Source organism: Xenopus laevis, chromosome 6S, assembly GCF_017654675.1.
Source record: "Xenopus laevis strain J_2021 chromosome 6S, Xenopus_laevis_v10.1, whole genome shotgun sequence".
Classification (NCBI taxonomy): Eukaryota; Metazoa; Chordata; class Amphibia; order Anura; family Pipidae; genus Xenopus; species Xenopus laevis.
The window spans coordinates 72,540,387-72,560,908 of NC_054382.1; the positions used below are offsets into that span (position 1 = coordinate 72,540,387).

At 36.6% G+C, this 20,522-nt stretch overlaps 1 protein-coding gene across 1 annotated transcript in view; it reads left to right on the forward strand.

Annotated features, from left to right (window-relative positions):
- The first annotated feature begins 255 nt into the window (after positions 1-255).
- Positions 256-20,522, forward strand: part of gmds.S (GDP-mannose 4,6-dehydratase S homeolog) — a 370,681-nt gene continuing 350,414 nt past the window's right edge. Inside the window, exon 1 of the mRNA NM_001092144.1 lies at positions 256-348. Coding sequence (NP_001085613.1) covers positions 256-348 — 93 coding nt within the window. The remainder of the gene's footprint in view (positions 349-20,522) is intronic.

Genomic DNA, 20,522 nt, shown 5'->3' on the forward strand with positions numbered 1-20,522 from the left:
GAAGACCTAAATAAAATCCTGCCCCAATACAAAAGCTTAATGCTACTCAGCGCAACCAAATACTCAGTGGAGCAACGTGGCAGCGTTCTCCTCCAGGAAATCCCCGAGTAATCATCATTCGAAGAAAGCGCCGAATACGCGCCGAATGTCATGTGACGGAGACGTTCCCCGAGACGTTCACATGTTCGTGACGTCACCCCCGGCCTCTTATCTACTGGGAAGTAGCATCAGCTTTACTCACTACGAGCTGTAAGAATGGCACAGAACCAGGGAGATTGTTCATGCCCCCCTTCCAATTCCACAGGGAAGCCCAGGAAAGTGGCCCTCATCACTGGAATTACCGGCCAGGTAGGACTACTTCTGTATTTTGCCACAGGGATTCTTATCCTTTTGTAAGCTTATTTATCCTTTTGTAAGCCTATTTATCCTTTTGTATGCGATTTACAGCTAGCTGGAGTGCCAAGACTCCCCAACTTGAAAATAGGTGTACAATATCAATAAAGTACAGGGCTCCCTTTTAACTGGCCAAAGTATCCTACGGTTAACTGAATACTTAGTGGCTGGCATTGTATCTATATAATCATATACTGTATGTCTGGCATTATATGTATAATTCACAGCAAATACTCTTATCTTTGGGTTTAGTTCTCCTTTAAACGCCTGCACATAGCTATTGCTTAAGAGCTGCACACACCTGTCTGTACTACAAAAGTTAACCATCTCTTTAGATGTAATTCTCCTGGTCTCATGTCCTTCCAGACTTCCGGAAACACAGTATGGGATGAATAGCCAATCACCGCTCAGAATTTACTCAGGCAAAGCAGGCTGCACTTCCCTGTTAGGTCTGCTGGGCTGCTCATTGGTTCCTATCCTACCGTACAGAGTTCCATCAGCTTCCCTGCACAGCCTGGGAAAGTAGCTAGCATGCAGTGGAACAAATGGGTGGGGCTAATAGGGTTTTTGGCAACATTTTCAAGAAATCATGTTTCTCAGCACTTTCCTTGCATATTTAAGAGTAGATTAAAAAAAGTAGAATGCACTGGCACATTCAGCGACTACGAAATGTCTATATCCATCTATCTGAAATATAATAGTATTTGAGAGTGAGGGATTCTGTGGGCAAAAAAAAAGCAATATAGGGTTAATGTTATAGGAAACCTGTTATACAGACAGTTTTGAATAGTCTCCCATAGACTAATCAATCAATTTGCATCTTTTGAAATTATTTCTCTTTTCTGTCATAATAAAGTAGTACCTTGTATTTGATCCTAAGATATGATTAATCCTTATTGGAGGCAAAACTATTTTATTGAGTTTATTTATGTTTAAAAGATTTTTTTTAGCAAGACCTAAGGTATGGAGTTCCAAATTATTTAAAGACCCCTTATCCAGAAAAGCCCAGGTCCCGAACATTCTGGATAACCGGTTCCATGCCTGTATTGCAAAATATTGAAAAGAGAAGGAAGCGCACATAGGGCAATACTGTTTTATGTTGTCTGATAAGGGCAATCCAGCCACAATAGGGTTAAAAGGTGTTCAGAAAAAAAAGGTTAATTGGATCCACCCAAGGTGCACACACAAATCAGGCTTCCCTTTTGGGCATGTACTTACAAACAGTCAGGGACAGGTTTTACTAAGCCTGAAGAATTCGAATGAAAAAAAATTCGAATTTCAAAGTATTTTTTTGGGTACTTCAACCATCGAATTGGTCAAATTCCATCGAATTCAATCGAATCTAATCATTCGAACGATTCAAAGTAAAAATCGTTCGACTATTCGACCATTCGATAATCGTACTGTCTCGTTAAAAAAATACTTAGACTTCATACTTCACCACTTTAAACCTACCGAGCTGCAATGTTAGCCTATGGGGACCTTCCCCAGCACTTTTCTAAGCTTTTTTTTGATCAAATAAAAATCCTTCAATTGATCGAATAAAATCGTTCGAATCGAAGTATTTGCGCTAAATCCTTCAAATCGATATTCAAAGGATTTTACTTCAGAGGTTTTTTAACCCTCGAAATTCGACCCTTGATAAATCTGCCCCTCAGTGTTCAGCTTGCATGCCATATTTGTTTTGTGTTCTGCAGTTAATTCTTTACTCCATACATGAGATAATAATAGTATAATTCCATTTATTAAATATTTTAAAAGCAATCGCAGAACATCAATTACCTACTCACAAACAGTTCAGCATCAACAGCACATCACATTCCAAGGTTAAAGTCCGGACTCCTCAGAAGGATCTGCTGTTTAGCGATATGGTGGTGTTCAGGGAGTAGCAATTGGTGCCACACTCCTTTCCTACGCGTTTCACCGACTCTCCGGTCCGCTTCCTCAGGGAGCAGTATTGTTGTTATCTGTAGTGCACACACTCTTTAACTACATAATTGGTGTATTAAAACTAGAGATAGGGTTGGACTGGGGGGCCTGGGGCCCGCTGGGACTACAGTCCAGGGCCCCCCCTACAGTCCCCCTACTGTGGGGCACTGTGCGCCACCCCCTTGGCGCACATGCGCACAAGGAGCCCCCTCTGCGCGCATGCACACAGTTAGCTGTCTTTTTTCCAGTAGAGCATCAGGAGAGGGGGTCTTGGCTCGGCAGGGGCCCGTGAGGATCTGGGCCCACCGGATTTTTTTTCCCAGTGTCCTGCCGGGCTAGTGCGACACTGACTGGAGAAAAAATAAATAAATAAATAAAAGTAATGGAAACAAAAGGATATTAAATAAATTGTGATTATATATGGGCATGCAAAATTTACATACAGATTTTCAGTGAGCTTAAATCTGTTAGTAAGATTTATTATTATTGTTATTTTTTATTACTCATATTTTTATTCAGGGCCTCTCCTAGTCATATTCCAGTCTCTTATGAAATGCATGCTTGATTGCTAGGGTTATTTTGACAAATTTCATTTTCGGCAAATTTCACAGGATGCAAAGGTTTGGATTAGTTTGACTTCAGCAGGATCTAAAGAGAAAGATTCCAGATACGGGCAAATCCAGAATCATAGGGTTCTGTGCATTCATATTTGGGATTGTTGCAAATGGTCAATCAGAAAATTGAGGTTTGTCTGTCATATAAGCTGACATGAGTTGACATGTAATGAGAATCTGTATTATCTACTAATCTGTTTTATATTATGACATTTATTTTTTATATATATATATATATATATATATATATATATATATATATATATATATATATATATATATATATATATATATATATATATATACTGTATAGAGTGTATTTGACCCTAAGCTCACTAAGTGACAGCAAAAAGCATGTGTAATGAATCCTTTGTGTAATGAATCCTTAGAAAAGAAGATAGAGAGCTACTGGGGCATCTTTGAAAGCATGTATTGAAACCCGACCCCCACAATTTGACCCGCAGGTTCCCGCTACCAGACCCCGCAATAGGCCGACTAATTCTAGCATGTATCTTAAACGAACAATCATTGTAAAAATAAGATCTTAGTAAATGGATAGGATGTGTTAAATAAAACATTTTTAATATAGTTAATCTATATAAAATGTAATCTATAAAGGCTGGAATGAATGGATGTCTTGCATAATAGACACAATACAGAACCCAACTTTACATCTTTTTCTATGTCTTATTTAGTTAGCGGCTTGAAGGAGACATAAATATTCAGTTAGTTTGCTTTTGAATCTTAGCATGCAGGTCAGATTCTAAAGCAAATGGTTATGGCCCATGTGCCCCCCTTCCCCATCAATCACTGACTTGTTACTCACTGGTAAGAAGGAAGTAGTGTTCTGGCTATTATGTTAGATATCCAGTCACTCCAGCCTTTATGAATTATATTTTGGCTAACTATTAAACATTTTTTTTTATTTTACACAGGCTATTTGTTTTCATTTTTAAACTGAATAATTCCTTTAATTGCTTAAGGCTCTGGTTGCTTGGGGTCTGTGTAGAATCCCAAAACATAATCTACAATATATCTGCCCTGGTTCTTTTGTGAAATCCGACAAGACCTCCAGCAATGACATTTACATATGTGTACAGCGGTAGTGTTCTAGAGCCCTACAGGCCTGAGCACACAATTTTGCAGCTGTACTTACACTCCTTTTTACCAAAATTTATTGTTTAAAATACACCTGGGAGCCCCATTGAGTGATCCAAATGTGCACAAGCCTCCTGCCGCACACTTACTCACAATCCTGTGAGTAAACCTGTAAACAATATCCAGATCCCCCGCCCCCACAACATTCGATATAGTTGCTATTGATTACTCAATATGGGCAAACTATTCTCTTATAATTTACCCACTCACTTCTCACTTGCTAAAAAGCTTTGTACTGCTTTATGAAAACAATCCAATGTATTCTAGCTCATGTTTTTGAGCCTATCATCTACACCATATCATAACACTAAGTACAAATAAAAAAAATACCATTAGCATACCCGCATATATTTAATGGTTGTTACTGGAATAGCCTCATGATTAAGGAGCATTTTATGAACATATTTACAGATGTAATCTGTAGATTGTTTGGTATGTTTCAAATGATATTGATTTAACCCTTTAAATGCCACAGAACGTAGAATCTAAGTTTATGTGGAAAAGTACTTTTAAATGCCATAGAACGCACATTCTGCAGCATTAAAGAGTTTTAGAACGGAGGAGCGGCGTGTAAAGCTGCTCGCTCCGTTCCTACTCATTCCTCAACCCCTAGGCAACGAGTCTGGGAACAAGTGGCCCCTGAGGCACGATCACCCAGGGGTCCCAAAGGCAGCAGCAGACACGTGCAATGTATGTGTTCTGCTGCTGCCTGCACGTCCATCTCCGCCCACTTACTGGATCCAGAAGAAAATGGTGCCCTGGTCCTGAACATTCTGGATAACCGGTCCCATACCTGTAGTTGTTAATAAGATCTTTAAAGTTAAATTATGTGCTGGGGGTTGCTGTGCTATTTAAGGGGAGGATGCTGTAAATCACCTTTTCCTCATTTACTTTGTTTATTCTTCAGTCTGTTTCTTGTTATGTGCATGTGTTTTTTTTGTTTTTTTTTGGGGGGGGGGTGGTTTCCCATGGATTTTGCCATGCATTGTAATTCTTTTAATTGTGTGCAGCACTATGACAATAATATATTGTGTGGAGTCATTCAATTGGCAAAAGTGGCAATAGCTTTTCCATAGAAGAGAAAACCACCACCACAAAGGGTGAAGTGGCCTTCGCTATTGAAAATGAACCAAAAAGACAATCCGCAGGGACATCGCCAATTTACTAACAGGAGTAGAGGACAATTCTCTAACGAAAGAGCTCCGGACTAACGAAGCCTCTCGTCCTCTTCACGAACGATCATTACTCGCGAACTGATAAGATGAAGCTACATACTCAACAATCTTTTGTCAGTGACATCATATCCTGTATGTCAGTGACATCATATCCTGTATGTCAAAGTCATAAACCAAAAAGCTTGCGTTTCTTCATATTTTAAAGTGGGATTATCTTTAAAAGTTGTAACTATTAAATATATTAAGATATTTTTTTTTTTTTTAACCATTTGAAGGTCATGCGACATTTGTTTTAGGGTGGCTCATGTCTAGGACAATAGAGGATCACATTTGTCTTTATTTTGCTACCTTGGACATTTTTAATAAGTGGCTACTTCAAGCAATTTCACCATCTATAATAGAGACACCTATATGACCTATAAGTACTCACCCTATTTAAATTGACTTAAGCCTAAGTGTGTTGAGGTTTCGCTAGGAAGAAAGTGATGGTAGCGGAATTTCGCTTAGAAATGCGGATTCGCATTGACGAATTTTTACTGGCGTTCGCCTGCCGAGACGTAACTATGCATTTTGATGACTAAACATATGTGCTGCACATTAACATTTGACAAAGTTGAGCGAAGTGTGGCGGAGCCATCCAAGGTGAAAATTCACCCTTGAGTAAATTTCCTCCCTTCAAATAAGATATATGTCCGAATGTATTAAACTTGCTGATTAACTTAATTATATACACACTCTAATGTACCAGGCTTCAGCTAGTTTAATACATTGTTAATAAAGCATCCTGGCTCGCAAAACATTCAGCTCTGCTGACAAGTTCTCCAGTGCTGTTGAATGAAGCACAGGGCTTGTATCAATCATTGGCTGGTTATCCAATAAGACCTGCAGGCAAATAATCAAGCCTATCACCTCTGTAATCCCTTTCCTTTGCAGGAAAGCTCTGCTGAGTAGTTGAATTATGGAATTGCATTGGTCAGATGGGCAGGCATGTAATTTTAGAGTAGAAGAAAGTCACACTATAACATGTTTGAGTTTGGACTTCAAAATGTGCAGCGTCATTGCAAAGGGGGGCCAGTTTTGAACCTAAAGTACTACTTCATGGATAAAAAAGGGCCCCTGAGTTTTGTAGCATTTTGTTATGCTGTGTCTGAAGACCTAAAGACATAATGAACAAAAGTACATAATATATATATATATGATAAATGATGTGTAGTATTTGAGCACAAATACATTTATTACAGATAAGAGAGCAGGAGCACAGCAACAACTTTAGTTGCGTACAAACATGTGCAGGGTATAGTTTCAATATACAGTAAATGAGCAGGATTCAAGCAGACCCATAAGCCCCTGTTCTAAAGATGCGGATAAATGTTGTGGAGCATGCCCCTGAACAATACAGCATTAATCAAAATAAATCCCGTATCTTTGAAAATATTTGACTGTTTCCAGTATCCATTAACGTTTAAACCTTTGTTTGTAACGCATTCAGGTGTATTTCTCCTGTCTGCTACATTTTCTTCTCCTACTACAGTATAATATGTTCATGTTATTTAGATAAAGCATTATGCATGTGTTTTTAGCTGGGTTTGATTCCTTTTTAGATTTTGCATTGATAAAGATTGAACAGTATTTGTTTCTGACTCTGCAGTGGGTGATGGCACCACCTTGAGGTAGATTTATGTAAAAAGAACAAAGTTCCTGAACAGGTTTCCTCAATCTATACCTCATAAATTTGACTGATGAGAAAAAAATCACAATTATTTTAAAATCGTTAAATTATACTAATTATACTCTTTAACACAGTTGCATGATTTTTTTTTCTTTAAGGCCAGTGCATGTATTATTATAAAATATATTACCTATGTTTTATTTGAATTTTATCAACAGGCATTTACAAAGTGCGGGCAGCTGCATAAGGTTGACTTTTTAAAGGACAAGGAAAAATAGAATAAGGCTAGAAATTCTGTATTTTGTATACTAAACATAGGCATGAACTTACTGCACCACAAAGCCTAATCAAACAAATGATTTATGCTTTCAAAGTTGGCCACAGGGGGCTGTCATCTTGTAACTTTGTTAAACATCTTTGCCTGACCCTGCACATGCTCAGTATGGTCTTGGCTGCTTAGGGATCGTCATAAACAAAGCTGCTTGAATTCTGCATGGCTGGTAAGTAAGGCGGGGGCTCCCCCTGCTGATCATAAGTATGATTGTTTCCCAGCTCAGCAGTTAGGGACCATCTGACAATTCCTATCCACAGCAGTAAATGAAGGGAGAATTTCACTGCATACAGTCAGGTTTCTTATAAAAATGGTACACATTTTTTAATTAAAGTATATTGGAGATAGGTTTCTTTTTCATTAAAGAAAGTTTTTTTTTTTTTTTTTTTTTTGCCTTTCCTTGTCCTTTAAGGTGGAATAATTAGCCTGAATGGGTACTTTTACTATGCACAATTTATAATCTGTAAAGTAGACCTACAGTATAGCATAAGTTAAATCCTCCCCAGCCCCTCCAATCTTGTAGGAAGTAATAATTATATATGGTGTTGGTTTCGCTCTGGGCTGAAAAATGATCATTAACTTTAAATATTGCCCCTTTATTGGAGCTCGCTATAGAGCTGCTGCAATTCCTGTACGTGTTCAGTAATTGTACAGCACAGTAGGAGGGGAATAACTAATCCTAGATTGCAGTCACACAAGCAAAGACAGGTTCTTGATGACCCCATCTAGGGCTGCCACCTGCCTAGTTTTGACCCGGACAGCACAGTTTTTTTGAATGACTGCCTGGGTCAAAACTGCCTGCCTGGTTTTCCAAATTAGGAAAACCTGGCAGGATTTCCTATAGTTGATGCAGCGACCAGCCGATCGCCATGTCACGACCCCGCCCCCTGCTTGGATTCTACGGTGCAAAAAGGTTGCAACCTAAACCCCATCAGGTCTGATTGGTTGATTAACTTGTACAGTGTGTTGATCACTGCTGTCTCTGATGGGCAGTCTGGGAAAGGAGGCAGCCAGAAGTGGAACTGTTAGGCAGCACTAAAAATGTTTTTTCAGAAATATGCAATAAATGAACCCAAAACATTAAATTTTTTTTAAACCACATTTAAGAGTATAATGCACCATTAGATTCTTGTTTTTTTTTTTTTTTATGTCTTAGTTAACCTGTATTCCCTGATTCTCTGTTCTAGAACACTGCACCGACCTACAGATACAGACATTGTAGGGAAGTGCACAGAAAATTTTGTTCCCACGCTCATAAATCAAATTGTCTTTGATTACAGTGTGTTTCTATTTCCTTTTAAAAGATCATACCTTTGTACCACACTGTCCACAGGTATCAGCATAATCACTGAACATTTTCTCTATATATATATATATATATATATATATATATAAAAAAAAACACCGTTAAGTTTTTAGCTGTATTTGTGCTAAAGTCAAGACTCAAGAATCACAATGATTCCAATATAAAATAAATTTTTTTTTTTCTCCCCCCCCCCACTTATCCGTGTTGATATCCTCACCGAGCAGACAAAATCTTTCAATCTTATTACGTGACTGAGCAGTTCTTTGAAATGGTAATGAACGCTGTAAAAGCAAATGTGAAAAATGGTGAAAAAAAAAAATTCTTCCTGGCAGGCAGTTTTGCCATCTGCTTTTTGCTACCTGTGGTCAGTAAGCCAAGCGGCTGAGAATACTGTAATATGACCGGAAACCAGTGCATTTATGACTTATTTCCTGTTATTGGCTTTCCTGAGGGAAGATGCCAAGTTTCACCAGACAGACTACAGAAAGGCCACTGTGAGAGCTGTTTTGATAATCTAAAAAAAAGTGTTTCATGCTTGTGTAATTGGCTTTTTGTCCTTTTTTTTTTTTTTTTTGAACAGACTAAAGATAGCATTTTGACTGGTTACTGACTGACCTTCCTCAAAACGTCTGTGCCCTCATTTAATATAAGAATAATGTGAAAAAAGTTGGTTTTTTTCCTCGTAATTTTTTTTTTTTTCTGTGCCTGTGAAGGGGAGACAGAGAATGTTCCATAAGAGTATTCATATTTTGACTAGGAAAATAAAATCGGAACAGTAGCTGATTAGCCAGAAATTCTAGCACTCTTTGCAGCAGTCTACTAAAATATCATATAACCATTATATAGAGACTATAAACTGGTATCGCTTCCAGTAAGGATTTACTATATCTTAGTTGGATCAAGTTCAAGGTAATGTTTATTATTACAAAGAAAAAGGAAATACATTTTTAAAAATTTGGATTATTTGATTATATTAATCAATGGGAGATGTGCATATTTTGGAACTTTCTGGATAATGGGTTTCCGGATAACTGGTCCCTTACCTGTATTTAATTTAGATGTAGCTTAGCAATTTGCAGGTTGTGGGTACGGGTTCCAAAAAATGGATCCGCGCAGGACTGTAGCTCAAAGCACACTGAGCATGTGTGTGTTGCAGACACTCCTAACAAAATCCAAGAGGGAAGACCCCTGTAACAACTTTGAAGGCCTGGATAATTGCTGCTATAGACATGATTAACTATTAGGCTGGTTCAATAAGTTCCGAATTTAAAGGGGATGTTCACCTCTGAGTAAACTTTTAGTATGATGTAGAGAGTGATATTCTGAGACCATTTGCAATTGGTTTTTATTATATGTGGTTTTTGAATTAAGCTTTTAATTCAGCAGCACTCCAGTTTGCAATTTCAGCAATCTGGTGGTCCTCTGTCCAACTCATGTATTCTCCTTGTTGTGATCCGATAGTCGGATAAACCCGATATTGCCACCTCAAAGTGGGCATATCAGGGAGAGATCTGCTTGTTTGCACCCCGCCAAATGAGTTGATCTCTATGCACGGCCACCTTTAGCCATTAATTATATATATATATATATATATATATATATATATATATATATATATATATATATATATATATTATATATATATATATATATATATATATATATATATATATATATATATATATATATATATATAATTTTTTTTTTTTTTTTTTTTTTTTTTTTTTTTTTTTCCATTATAGAACTTCTCTAATATATAGAATTTTTTTTTTTTTTTTTTTTTTTTGAAATGTACCGTTTGTTCCTTCCCAACACATTTTTTACAGGATCTTTATTCTGTGATTAGCTAAAATCATTGTAACAAAGCAAGTGTGTGGTGCCATTTTTTTGATTGCATGTTTCCATAAACTATAATGGTGCAAATAGTTTGAGTCTAAATTACATACTGGCACAAAATGTGTAAGTGAATACAGTCCTTTTATCCATTACACTAAACCTTTCCTAAATACCATGAAAGAAAAAATCTTGATTGTGGCATAAATATAGCACTTTCGCTAATGCAAGGAAGAAAGTTTACAGCACATAGTAAATTAGACAGAATAAACATTTGTCTAACCAAGAACTGAAAGAGCGAAAAGTAAAAGTTACAGTATAAGATTATATGGGATTTTACATAAAACCGCTCATTAAGAGGACCATTTTGTCACAGTTGAAGGGAAAACCATTCATATTTACAGGTTTTGCTTCATGAATAAAAATACTGTGCTGAGTCCAAAAATACAAAATAGATCTTACATATTGTAAAACTGGAGCTAAAGTGGACTTTCTAAAGTGGGCTGTCTAGACAAGAAACATGCATTAAAGCAGGGGTGTCCAAACTTTTTACAACGAGGGCCAGATTTGGTGAGGTGAAAATGTGTGGGGGCCGACCATTGAGCTGACATGCTGGATCCCAGGCAAAATGAATTGTGAAACCACTACAATTTATGGTATCTCTCTGTACAGAATATGAGCAAACTTAGGGGAACTGTTCCTGCTGAATTGTGCTTAGTACAGGGGAATATCTATATTGCCATAGTTTTATGGCATCTCTCTGTACAGACAATGAGCAAACTTAGGAGCTGTTCCTGCAGAATTGTGCTTAGTACAGGGGAATAACTATGCTGCCATAGTTTAATGGGATCTCTTTGTTCAGACTATGAGCAAATTTAGGGGACTGTTCCTGCTGAATTGTGCTTAGTATGTTTAAACTTGCAGCAGTGGGTGTAATGAGGGAAATGGGATCTTTAGTTGTGCTCTCCTTTTTCCCCTCACTCTTGAGATGTGTGCGAGAGAGAGAGCGACTAGCAGCAAAGCTAATGTGATGACCATCAGTGTGTACACCACATGCATTATTATTATTATTATATTGTGCCTGTATATTAGATATATGAACTTGTAATGACACTGGATGCCGTGCTGATTATGTGGAGCTAATTTTGCTGCTTAAACATTCAGAAAGGACATTTTGGAGAGAGAGAGAGAAAGACAATGCAGATTGCACCCAACATACGGTGCCACCCCCAGACTATTTGGTAATCTGGCTAAAGATGTGCAAACTCCTCCCTCTCTGGAGGGGTTTGTAGTTCATTCAGATTTGGAAAGAAACAGGTTGCCAGTTTTGGGTACATATTCCTGCTTACATTCATGGTTAAAGTGGAACCTTTTACTAAAAAGTACCCTTTTATTACACAAAAGTACCCTTTTATTACCCAAAACAGATTTTTCTTCATCACATAACTTACCTATTCCCATAAAAACTTGGCTCCTGTACAACACAGTTCACAGAGAGCACAGTAGTGTTATACATCCAAGTTATTTATTCATGCATATTTACAATCAGTAGAGATTAGGGAACAAATTATAAATAAGAGTCTATGAGGCATTTATGGACACATAATTTGTAGACAGCCCCAGCATAGGAAAAAGCTGCCATCAGAACTATGTTTTTGGAGTTCATATCAGTAGGTATTGGATTACATAGAATTACATTTAGACATATGCTGCTGACTGCACTGATATATAGCCATATGGGATGTGTATTCAGTGGGGGGAGAGAGAGTGCACGCATGTGTGTACTGGAGTCCTGTAGTATCGCAACAGTTGGGCAGCATTTCCCCCGCACTTTACCTCACAAGTGCGCCGGACGTCACAGGGCCCGGAACAAGCGGTTGGCTGGTGATCTTTTTTTCAGCAGGGGGGCAGATCTTTTTCTCCATGATGGGCCGGCCCTTCAGCTTCGCGGGCCCCGATTGGTGGGAGAGCAGAAAACCAGACTGTTTACCGGGTAATCCGGCCCTGGCTGCAGGCCAATCAAAAATCAACCACGGGCCGTAGTTTGGACACCCCTGCATTAAAGAGTATATATGTTAAAGGGATACTGTCATGGGAAAAATCTTTTTTTTTTTTTTTTTTTTTTTCAAAATGAATCCGTTAATAGAGCTGATCCAGCAGAATTCTGTGCTGAAATCCATTTCTCAAAAAAACAGATGGTTTTTTATATTCAATTTTGAAATCTGACATGGGGCTAGACATATTGTCAATTTTCCAGCTGCCCAATGTCATGTGACTTGTGCTCTGATAAACTTCAATCACTCTTTACTGCTGTACTGCAAGTTAGAGTGATATCACCCCCTCCCTTTTTCCCCCCAGCAGCCAAACAAAGAACAATGGAAAGGTAACCAGATAGCAGCTCCCTAACACAAGATAACAGCTGCCTGGTAGATTTAAGAACAGCACTCAATAGTAAAAACCCATGTCCCACTGAGACACATTGTTACATTGAAGAGGAAAAACAGCAGCCTGCCAGAAAGCATTTCTCTCCTAAAGTGCAGCCACAAGTCACATGACTGGGGGCAGCTGGGAAATTAACAATGTCTAGCCCCATGTCAGATTTCAAAATTGAATATAAAAAAATCTGTTTGCTCTTTCGAGAAATGGATTTCAGTGCAGAATTCTGCTGGAGTAGCACTATTAACTGATGCGTTTTGAAAAAAACATGTTTTCCGATGACAGGATACCTTTAATATGATGAGCCAATAGTTTTGAAATGAAACCAAGTAAGCTGTCATATCAGTAGATTCATGCGGAGCTCATTTTGATGTGGTCTGCATTACTAGGGCACTACTGCCACCTTTGTTTTGCATGAGTCAGTGTTGTTAGAAGAAGCCACTTGCTTTGTTTATAAGGCAATTGGTAGTGAAATGGGCATATTAAAATGGGAGGAAAATAAACTTTCACATCTGCTTGTGACACTGCTCACTGTATGCAGGAGGGAGTTTGTATAAAGTTCTCTCTGCATCCGTTGCATAGAAGAGAAATACTGTTCTATGGGTTTTACTGGGGTATAAGTTGTATTTACTCCTAACACCAGGCTAAAAGTACAGTAGCTGTCTTTCATTGTACCAATTTAAAATTCTTTTCACAATCAAAAACTAAATTATTTTTATTTATTTATTTTTAGCAGTTCTAAGCAACTCTCCACTGAGTGTCAGCTGGAATGTCATAAAGGCAAATATTTCAAAGCTATAAAAAAAAAAAAAGAAGGCAAGTTGAATGTTTTGATTAACTTTCAACTCTAATATTTAACAGGTAATCAATTTGCACCATAATCAGAATTATTTTGCATACCATGCTGCTCTGCCTGTATAAAATGGGATACAAATTATGCATGCTTCCTAGTATGCATATTGTTGCCTTTTAGAAGCTCAAAAAGAGAAGTACTAGTAGATTTAAAATAACCAAGGCTATTTCTGTAAAATTGTACCTGGTTTATATCACATTCCATCACAATACAGGCACCTTAAGCACTGTAATTTACCTAGTGATTACCTTTGATTTTTGTCTCCCATTAAACTCCAAAATGTACAGTGCAATATATCATCTATTAGCTACAGTCTCCGTTGTATGTAATCCATCACTTCTTTACTAGTCTTTGTAGATGGCTAAATTTAGGTTTTGTTTAGTTTGCATAAAATTTCAAATGTTTGATTATACCCCCCCCCCCTCGGTTTTCTACTCTAATAAAGGTAGTAATCGGTATTTTACATTAAGGCTGGTGGCACACGGGGGGGGGGGGTGACTTCTGAAATGAAGCGATGCAAATACCATCCCACCAGCAATTGAAATTCTTGCCGATTGGAAGGCATTTTGGAGAGATTTGTCTCCCACAGCAGCAAAGATTTATCGATTGTCTACTAATTTCCCAGTGTGCCACCAGTCTAAAGCAAAGAAATTTAGTAATTCATATTTTGCTTTTGGTTAACTAATATGCCAAAATACTGAATGGGAGTAAGTTGATAAATGCCTGGAATAAAGTCTAATGGAAGAATAGTAGATCACAATTTATTGATGGGTCTTATGGGCAGCGTTGAACATGGGGACTACCTTGTGCATGCTTGTGTTTTTCTACCATCTGTTTAAATCCCTGGACTTACAAGTGGCAAGAGGTTCAGTACCCATAACCTAACAATCTATGTAGCTTACAATTCTCTCTTTCTAGCCAAAAAAGAAAGCATCTATACTCACATTATTGTTAATGTGGGAATGTTTCTGTAGTGTATATTAAACATATTTAATAACTTATCTTTCATTGGTCAACTCAAATGAGGAACTAATTAATGAAGGTTTCCTTCTCAATAGTCCCAATTCTAGTAATTCAACAAAAGATGCATGAGGAAATTCAAGTGACTAGAACATTCAAAAGATATACAAAGGTCTGGGACCGGATGGTATTTATCCTAGGGTACTAAACCAGCTTAGGTCTGTGATTTCCAAACTTCCTTACTTAATCTTTAAGGATTCATTGAGGTCTGGCATGATGCTGAGGGACTGGCACATTGCTAATGTGATGCCACTATTCAAAACTATAGGCCAGTTAGTCTGGCATCCGTGGTAGGGAAAGTTTTCGAAGGTGTATTAAGGGATAAGATACTTGAGTTCATTGCAAATCATATTAGGTTTGCCCCAGCATTGTTTTATGCATAATCAATCGTTCCAGACTAATTTAATTGCCTTTTATGAGGAGGTGAGCAGGAACCTCGACTCTGTGATGGCAGTGGATGTAATCTACTAGGAATTTGCTAACGTTTTGATACAGTACCACATAGAAAGTCAATAGTTAAATTGAGGAATATTGGCCTGGAACATAGAATTTGTACCTGAATAGAGAACTGGCTGAAGGATGGATTACAAAGAGTTGTGGTAAATGGAACATTCTCTAATTGGACAAGTGTTAGTGGATTACTAGAAGTCTCTGTACTCTGTCCTTTTTCAACTTGTTTTTTAATAGCCTGGAGGTTGGCATTGATAGTAACGTTTCTATTTTTACTAAATTGTGCAAAACTATAGGTTCCATGCATGATGCTGCCACTTTGCAGTGCGATTTGACTAAATTGGAAAATTGGGCAGTAAACTGGAAAATGAGATTCAATGTTGATAAATGCAAAGTTATACGCTAAATAGCTGTGTGGTTTTTTTTTTTTTTTTTTTTTTAGAGAACAAGTTCTTTCAGGCAGTGTTATTCTGTGGCTACTAAAGCAAATAAAGTACTGTCTTGCATAAAAAAGGGCATTAACTCAAGGGATGAAAACATAAGTTTGCCTCTTTATAGGTCCAGGCCTCCTCTGGAATATGCAGAACAGTTTTGGGCTCTAGTCCTTAGGAAGGATTTCCATGAGCTGGAGAGAGTGCATAGATGTGCAACTAAACTGGTTAAGGGGTTGGATGATTTAAATTATAAGGGTAAATTGTCAGGATTGTGGTTGTTCTCTCTGGAGAAAAGACTCTTGCGAGGGGACATGATTACTCTTTAAGTACATTAGAAGACATTATAGACAGCTAGTGGGAGATCTATTCTTCTTAAAAATGGATCATCAGACCAGAGGCCACCCCTTTAGACTAGAGGAAAATAACTATTGTTTTAAGCAACGTAAGTGGTTCTTCACAGTGATGTTGTGGAATGCTCTGCTGGGTGGTGTTCTGTCATTGCCTTTAAGAGGGGCTTGGATGATTTCTTTGGACAAGCATAAAATCCAAGGCAGTGTAGTATATATAGTTTCAGTGGGTGAGTACTGTATTTCATTTGGAGGGGTTGTACTTGATATTGTGTTTTTTTTTATTTTTCTACTGTGTAACTTGCAATAAAATAATGTTCTAATGTATTCTAAAATGTGTAAGGAAACAAATTTTCTACATACGGTAAATCTTGGAATATAGGATACAGTATGAATTTCTGTAAAATACATACTGGCATAATAAACACATTTAAGATTAATGTATTAACTCATAAGAGAAAAAAATATTTAATTGCCATTTAAGACCAGAGAAAATGATGCAAGTGATTTTTTTGTGAACTATGTTGGCGCTCTAAAAATACATTTTAATAAAAGAAAAAAAAGTACAGTTTTTTTTTTTTTCTCTGAAGAGATTACATGTATTACCAGTAGATGGCCCTATAATAGTACTTTTGTTGTGGCTAACAATTGTAAATACAGAGATCCAATCTAAGGCAGCTAAACTGCCTTGAATAGTTCTGTCATAAACTGGATGTACCATACAAGGAAAATGTACTATACAGCACAGGAATACTTTGATGTGGAATCCTCTTCTTTGCTCAATTTAAGGGCAAAAAGGGTTGAATATAGTTTATTATCTCACTATTTTTGTGTCATGCATATACATATATTCAAACAATACATCTACAGTCACAGAATTTCACAGTCAAGTGTAAGTTCTGCTAAGGAAGGAGAATTATATGTGATATATAGTGTGCCAATCATATTTACCTTATTCGTATTGACTGCAAGACTGCTCCCTATGAACTATAATGGCAAAAATGCAGGTGTGAGTTATTTTGTACCTGAATATGTTTTGGTTAATGTTATCCAGAATGCCCGGAAACCTAGGGTTTAGATTTCCATACTTTTTGTATACTAAAAAATAAATACCGTAAGTAAAAATAATTATTTAAGCATTAGATAAACCCAATAGGATTGGTTCTTCTTCAATAGGGATTAATATCTTTATTGTTTGATTAAAATGGAGTTTGTGGGAGGTGGCCTTCCCTTAATTTGATTTCTGGATAATGGATCCTACAAGTGTTTCACAAACTTTTTAAGTTTGTCATTATTACTTAAGCGTTGAGCATTAGTTAAAAAATAAAACCTCAGTGAATTAGTTAAGTCCCCAAAAACTAGTATTACATGGGGGTTATTTACTAAAACGCAACTTTTTTGCTTTATAATAAAAAAAAAAAATAAATAAAATTCACCAAACTCCTGACTTTTTTTTGGATTATTGAGAGAAAAAAGCCCAAAACCTTAAAAGGTTATGAAGGCAAGAAATGTCTTCAAAATCTGTCATTGACTTTTCCATGATTTCAACAGGTTTTAGCTGGAGTATTTTCGGGTTCTGATTTTTAGCATCTTTGGAGCATAATAATTCTTGAAAAATACAAGAGTTTTTGTCTTTTCTTTACCCTTTAAAAACTCGACCAGATAATTCTGAGATTTAATAAATAGGCCCCTTAATGTTAATATCAGGACAGTGCCCATGTATGGGTGATTGATACTATTTTCTATATTACTAAAGATTTGTTGTAATGCAAAAAAATATTTGCCATTCAGAATTTTTTTTTTGTTTTTTTAACTGTAACTGTCCTTGCCATTTAAAAAAACGTATACATATACTGTTTACCACCTCTTTCTAATCTAAGGTTTATTACGAATTAACGGTCTCGTTTTAGTGGTTTATGAAATCATGACTAAACTCACTTTCTCTAAAACCAAGATTGTGCTTTTTCAGTTGGTTCTTTTAATAAATTTCATGACAAACGAGAAAAGTCAAGAAAACCATTTTTTTGGGTTTTTTTTTTTTAAACTTGCCAGCGTCAAAAAAAACCAATAACCTCTAAAACCATGAATCAAAGAAAGATCTTCCAGTTGTAAAAGGGAAATCTGCTATTCTACATAATTCTGGTTTTAGCTGGAGTAATTTCAGATTCAGAATTGTTATAGTTTTGTTGCATATTAAATCCCAGAAAAGTTGCACTTTTTAGTCCCCTGCAACTTTTTCTGGTTTTTAACTGGAAAAATTTGCTGTTTAATAAATCGGCCCCTTAGATTGAGATTTTGGTAATATATAATCATTTCTAATTGATCTTCATTCTTTATATTCTGAACTTAAAAATCCGCTACCCAGGAAGCTCCAAGTTTAAGCAAATAATGAATTTTTTTAAAAGTATGTAATCTCTGTAAAAATAATAAACAGCACCTTGTACTTGATGGTAACTTACGCTGCATTAATACATAATGGTGGCAAAACAATCCAATTGGGTTTATTTAGGGGAGTGTTTAATAAAACTTGACTTTTTCCTCACTATATAATTAAATTTAAAAAAAAAAAAATTCAACTGAACACTCAAATCTAAATCTCCTTAATTTACCATTAAAATTTCTTGAGAAAAAGTTGCAACAAAATCAATTCAAATTCAAAACTCTACTATCGAATTGTCACCGTAACAACTTTAAATTTATTTGATTATGGAAAGAAAACCAACGCAAACAGCCTGATACTATGGAGAATTTTGACGGTAAAAAAAACATGTTCCATTTGTTAGAGGGGCCATCTGCCATTGTCTTCTACATGATTTAGACAGATTTTAGCTGGAGTATTTTCAGATTTTTAGCAGTTTCAGAGCATAATATATCTTGAAAAAATGTGAGTTATTTCCTTTAAAAAATGGGACCAGAAAAACTTTGAGGTTTAATTAATAGGCCCCTTAATGTTTAAATGATTTTTAGCAGACTTTAAGCTATGGTGATCCATATTATGGAAGGATCCGGAAAACCCCAGGTTCTAAGCATTCTGGATAATGGAGCCTATATCCGTATCAGCCAGATAATTTTAAATACCAAAATAGACAGCTGCATGTTGAGGCACTCCAGCCAAGGCTTTACTAAAATCCTCTAGAAGATGGTCTGAATGACATCTTTATCACATCCATGCACTGAACTATATTCTTGTAATACAACCTCATAAATAACAAATCTGGTTTGCTGACAATAGAACCCTCATTTTAAGTTTTTCAGGGGACTAGAAAGAAATGGCATTAAATCAGCAAAATGCATTATAAATTGGTGGGATCACAAAAAAATGTAAATTGTGGGGAAAAACAAAAATCAGGGGACTTAACATGGATATTTCACCTTATTTATTAATATGTATTTATAAAACACCGGCATATTCCACAATAGATTACTGTATACAATGAACACAGATTTTATACAGCCCCACCATATCTGATACAAGATCTAAACAGAACCCTGCCCAAAAGTATGAAATAAGCAATGGAAGTAAATTTTTTTGATGGCATTTTATAAGTTAAGCTAGCAAAACATATAAAGAGCCACCCGGTTGGTGAGGTTGTAAAGCAAGCAGATCTTTCACCCATATGCCCACCTTGAGGTTAGAATTATTGAGCTGATCTGGTTGTTTGGCCCTCTGGCCAATGATTGGACAATAATTACTGCTGTGCAGGATGTTGGGACAAGGATCGCATCAACATACTGATGCATTCTTCGATCTGATATCAAACCTGCCCAATGAACATCTGCCCGATTATATACAGGCCCATCCACTGGCACTATACACAGGCCAATAAATGTCTTGAATAAAACTACTAAATATACACAGATCTGTACATTTTGGGTACAGAAAGCATAAGTTCTATAGAACATGCATTTTCAAATATTTTTGAAAATATATATATTTTTTTTTAACTTGGGTCTCTGCTTACTATAGTCAGCATCCAGGCATTAACATCACTACTGAATTTAAAATTCAGGTTACAGGTTTTGGTGATTATTGTTCTATACATTTTAAAAAAATGTAATCGTTAGTACTATATTATTATACACAATGATTTTATATTATATACAATGATTTACCCTAAAAAACAAATGCTTTGGACTCGCTATTTTGGAAGAAATTATAAGTAAGGAGCCATGTATGAGGAGCAGGGAATCTGCTCTCGCTTCACAGACACAAACACTGCTGTAGATCTAGCACTTCAATGTTTGGTGCCGGAGGCACAGGTTCATGAAGCAAAATTCCAAAGGTCACAGGCAATCAAACCCAGACCTGTCTGATATTACATCCATATGACTTGGCCAATGAAACCATTCTGTATTTCTGTCAGTTTGAATGATGGGTCATCAAGAAGTGTCAAACATGTAAACCCCGTTATAAGATTTTGTTTGATCAAATTTTTGGTGCTTCCATGTGAACTTTTGCATGGTTGAGTACATGCACATACTTGTGGAAATGGAATGAAATGTATTGTACTTCAATGCAGTTATTGCTACAATATATTTTGCATGGTATGTATTAGGCTTTTTGAAATGTAGAA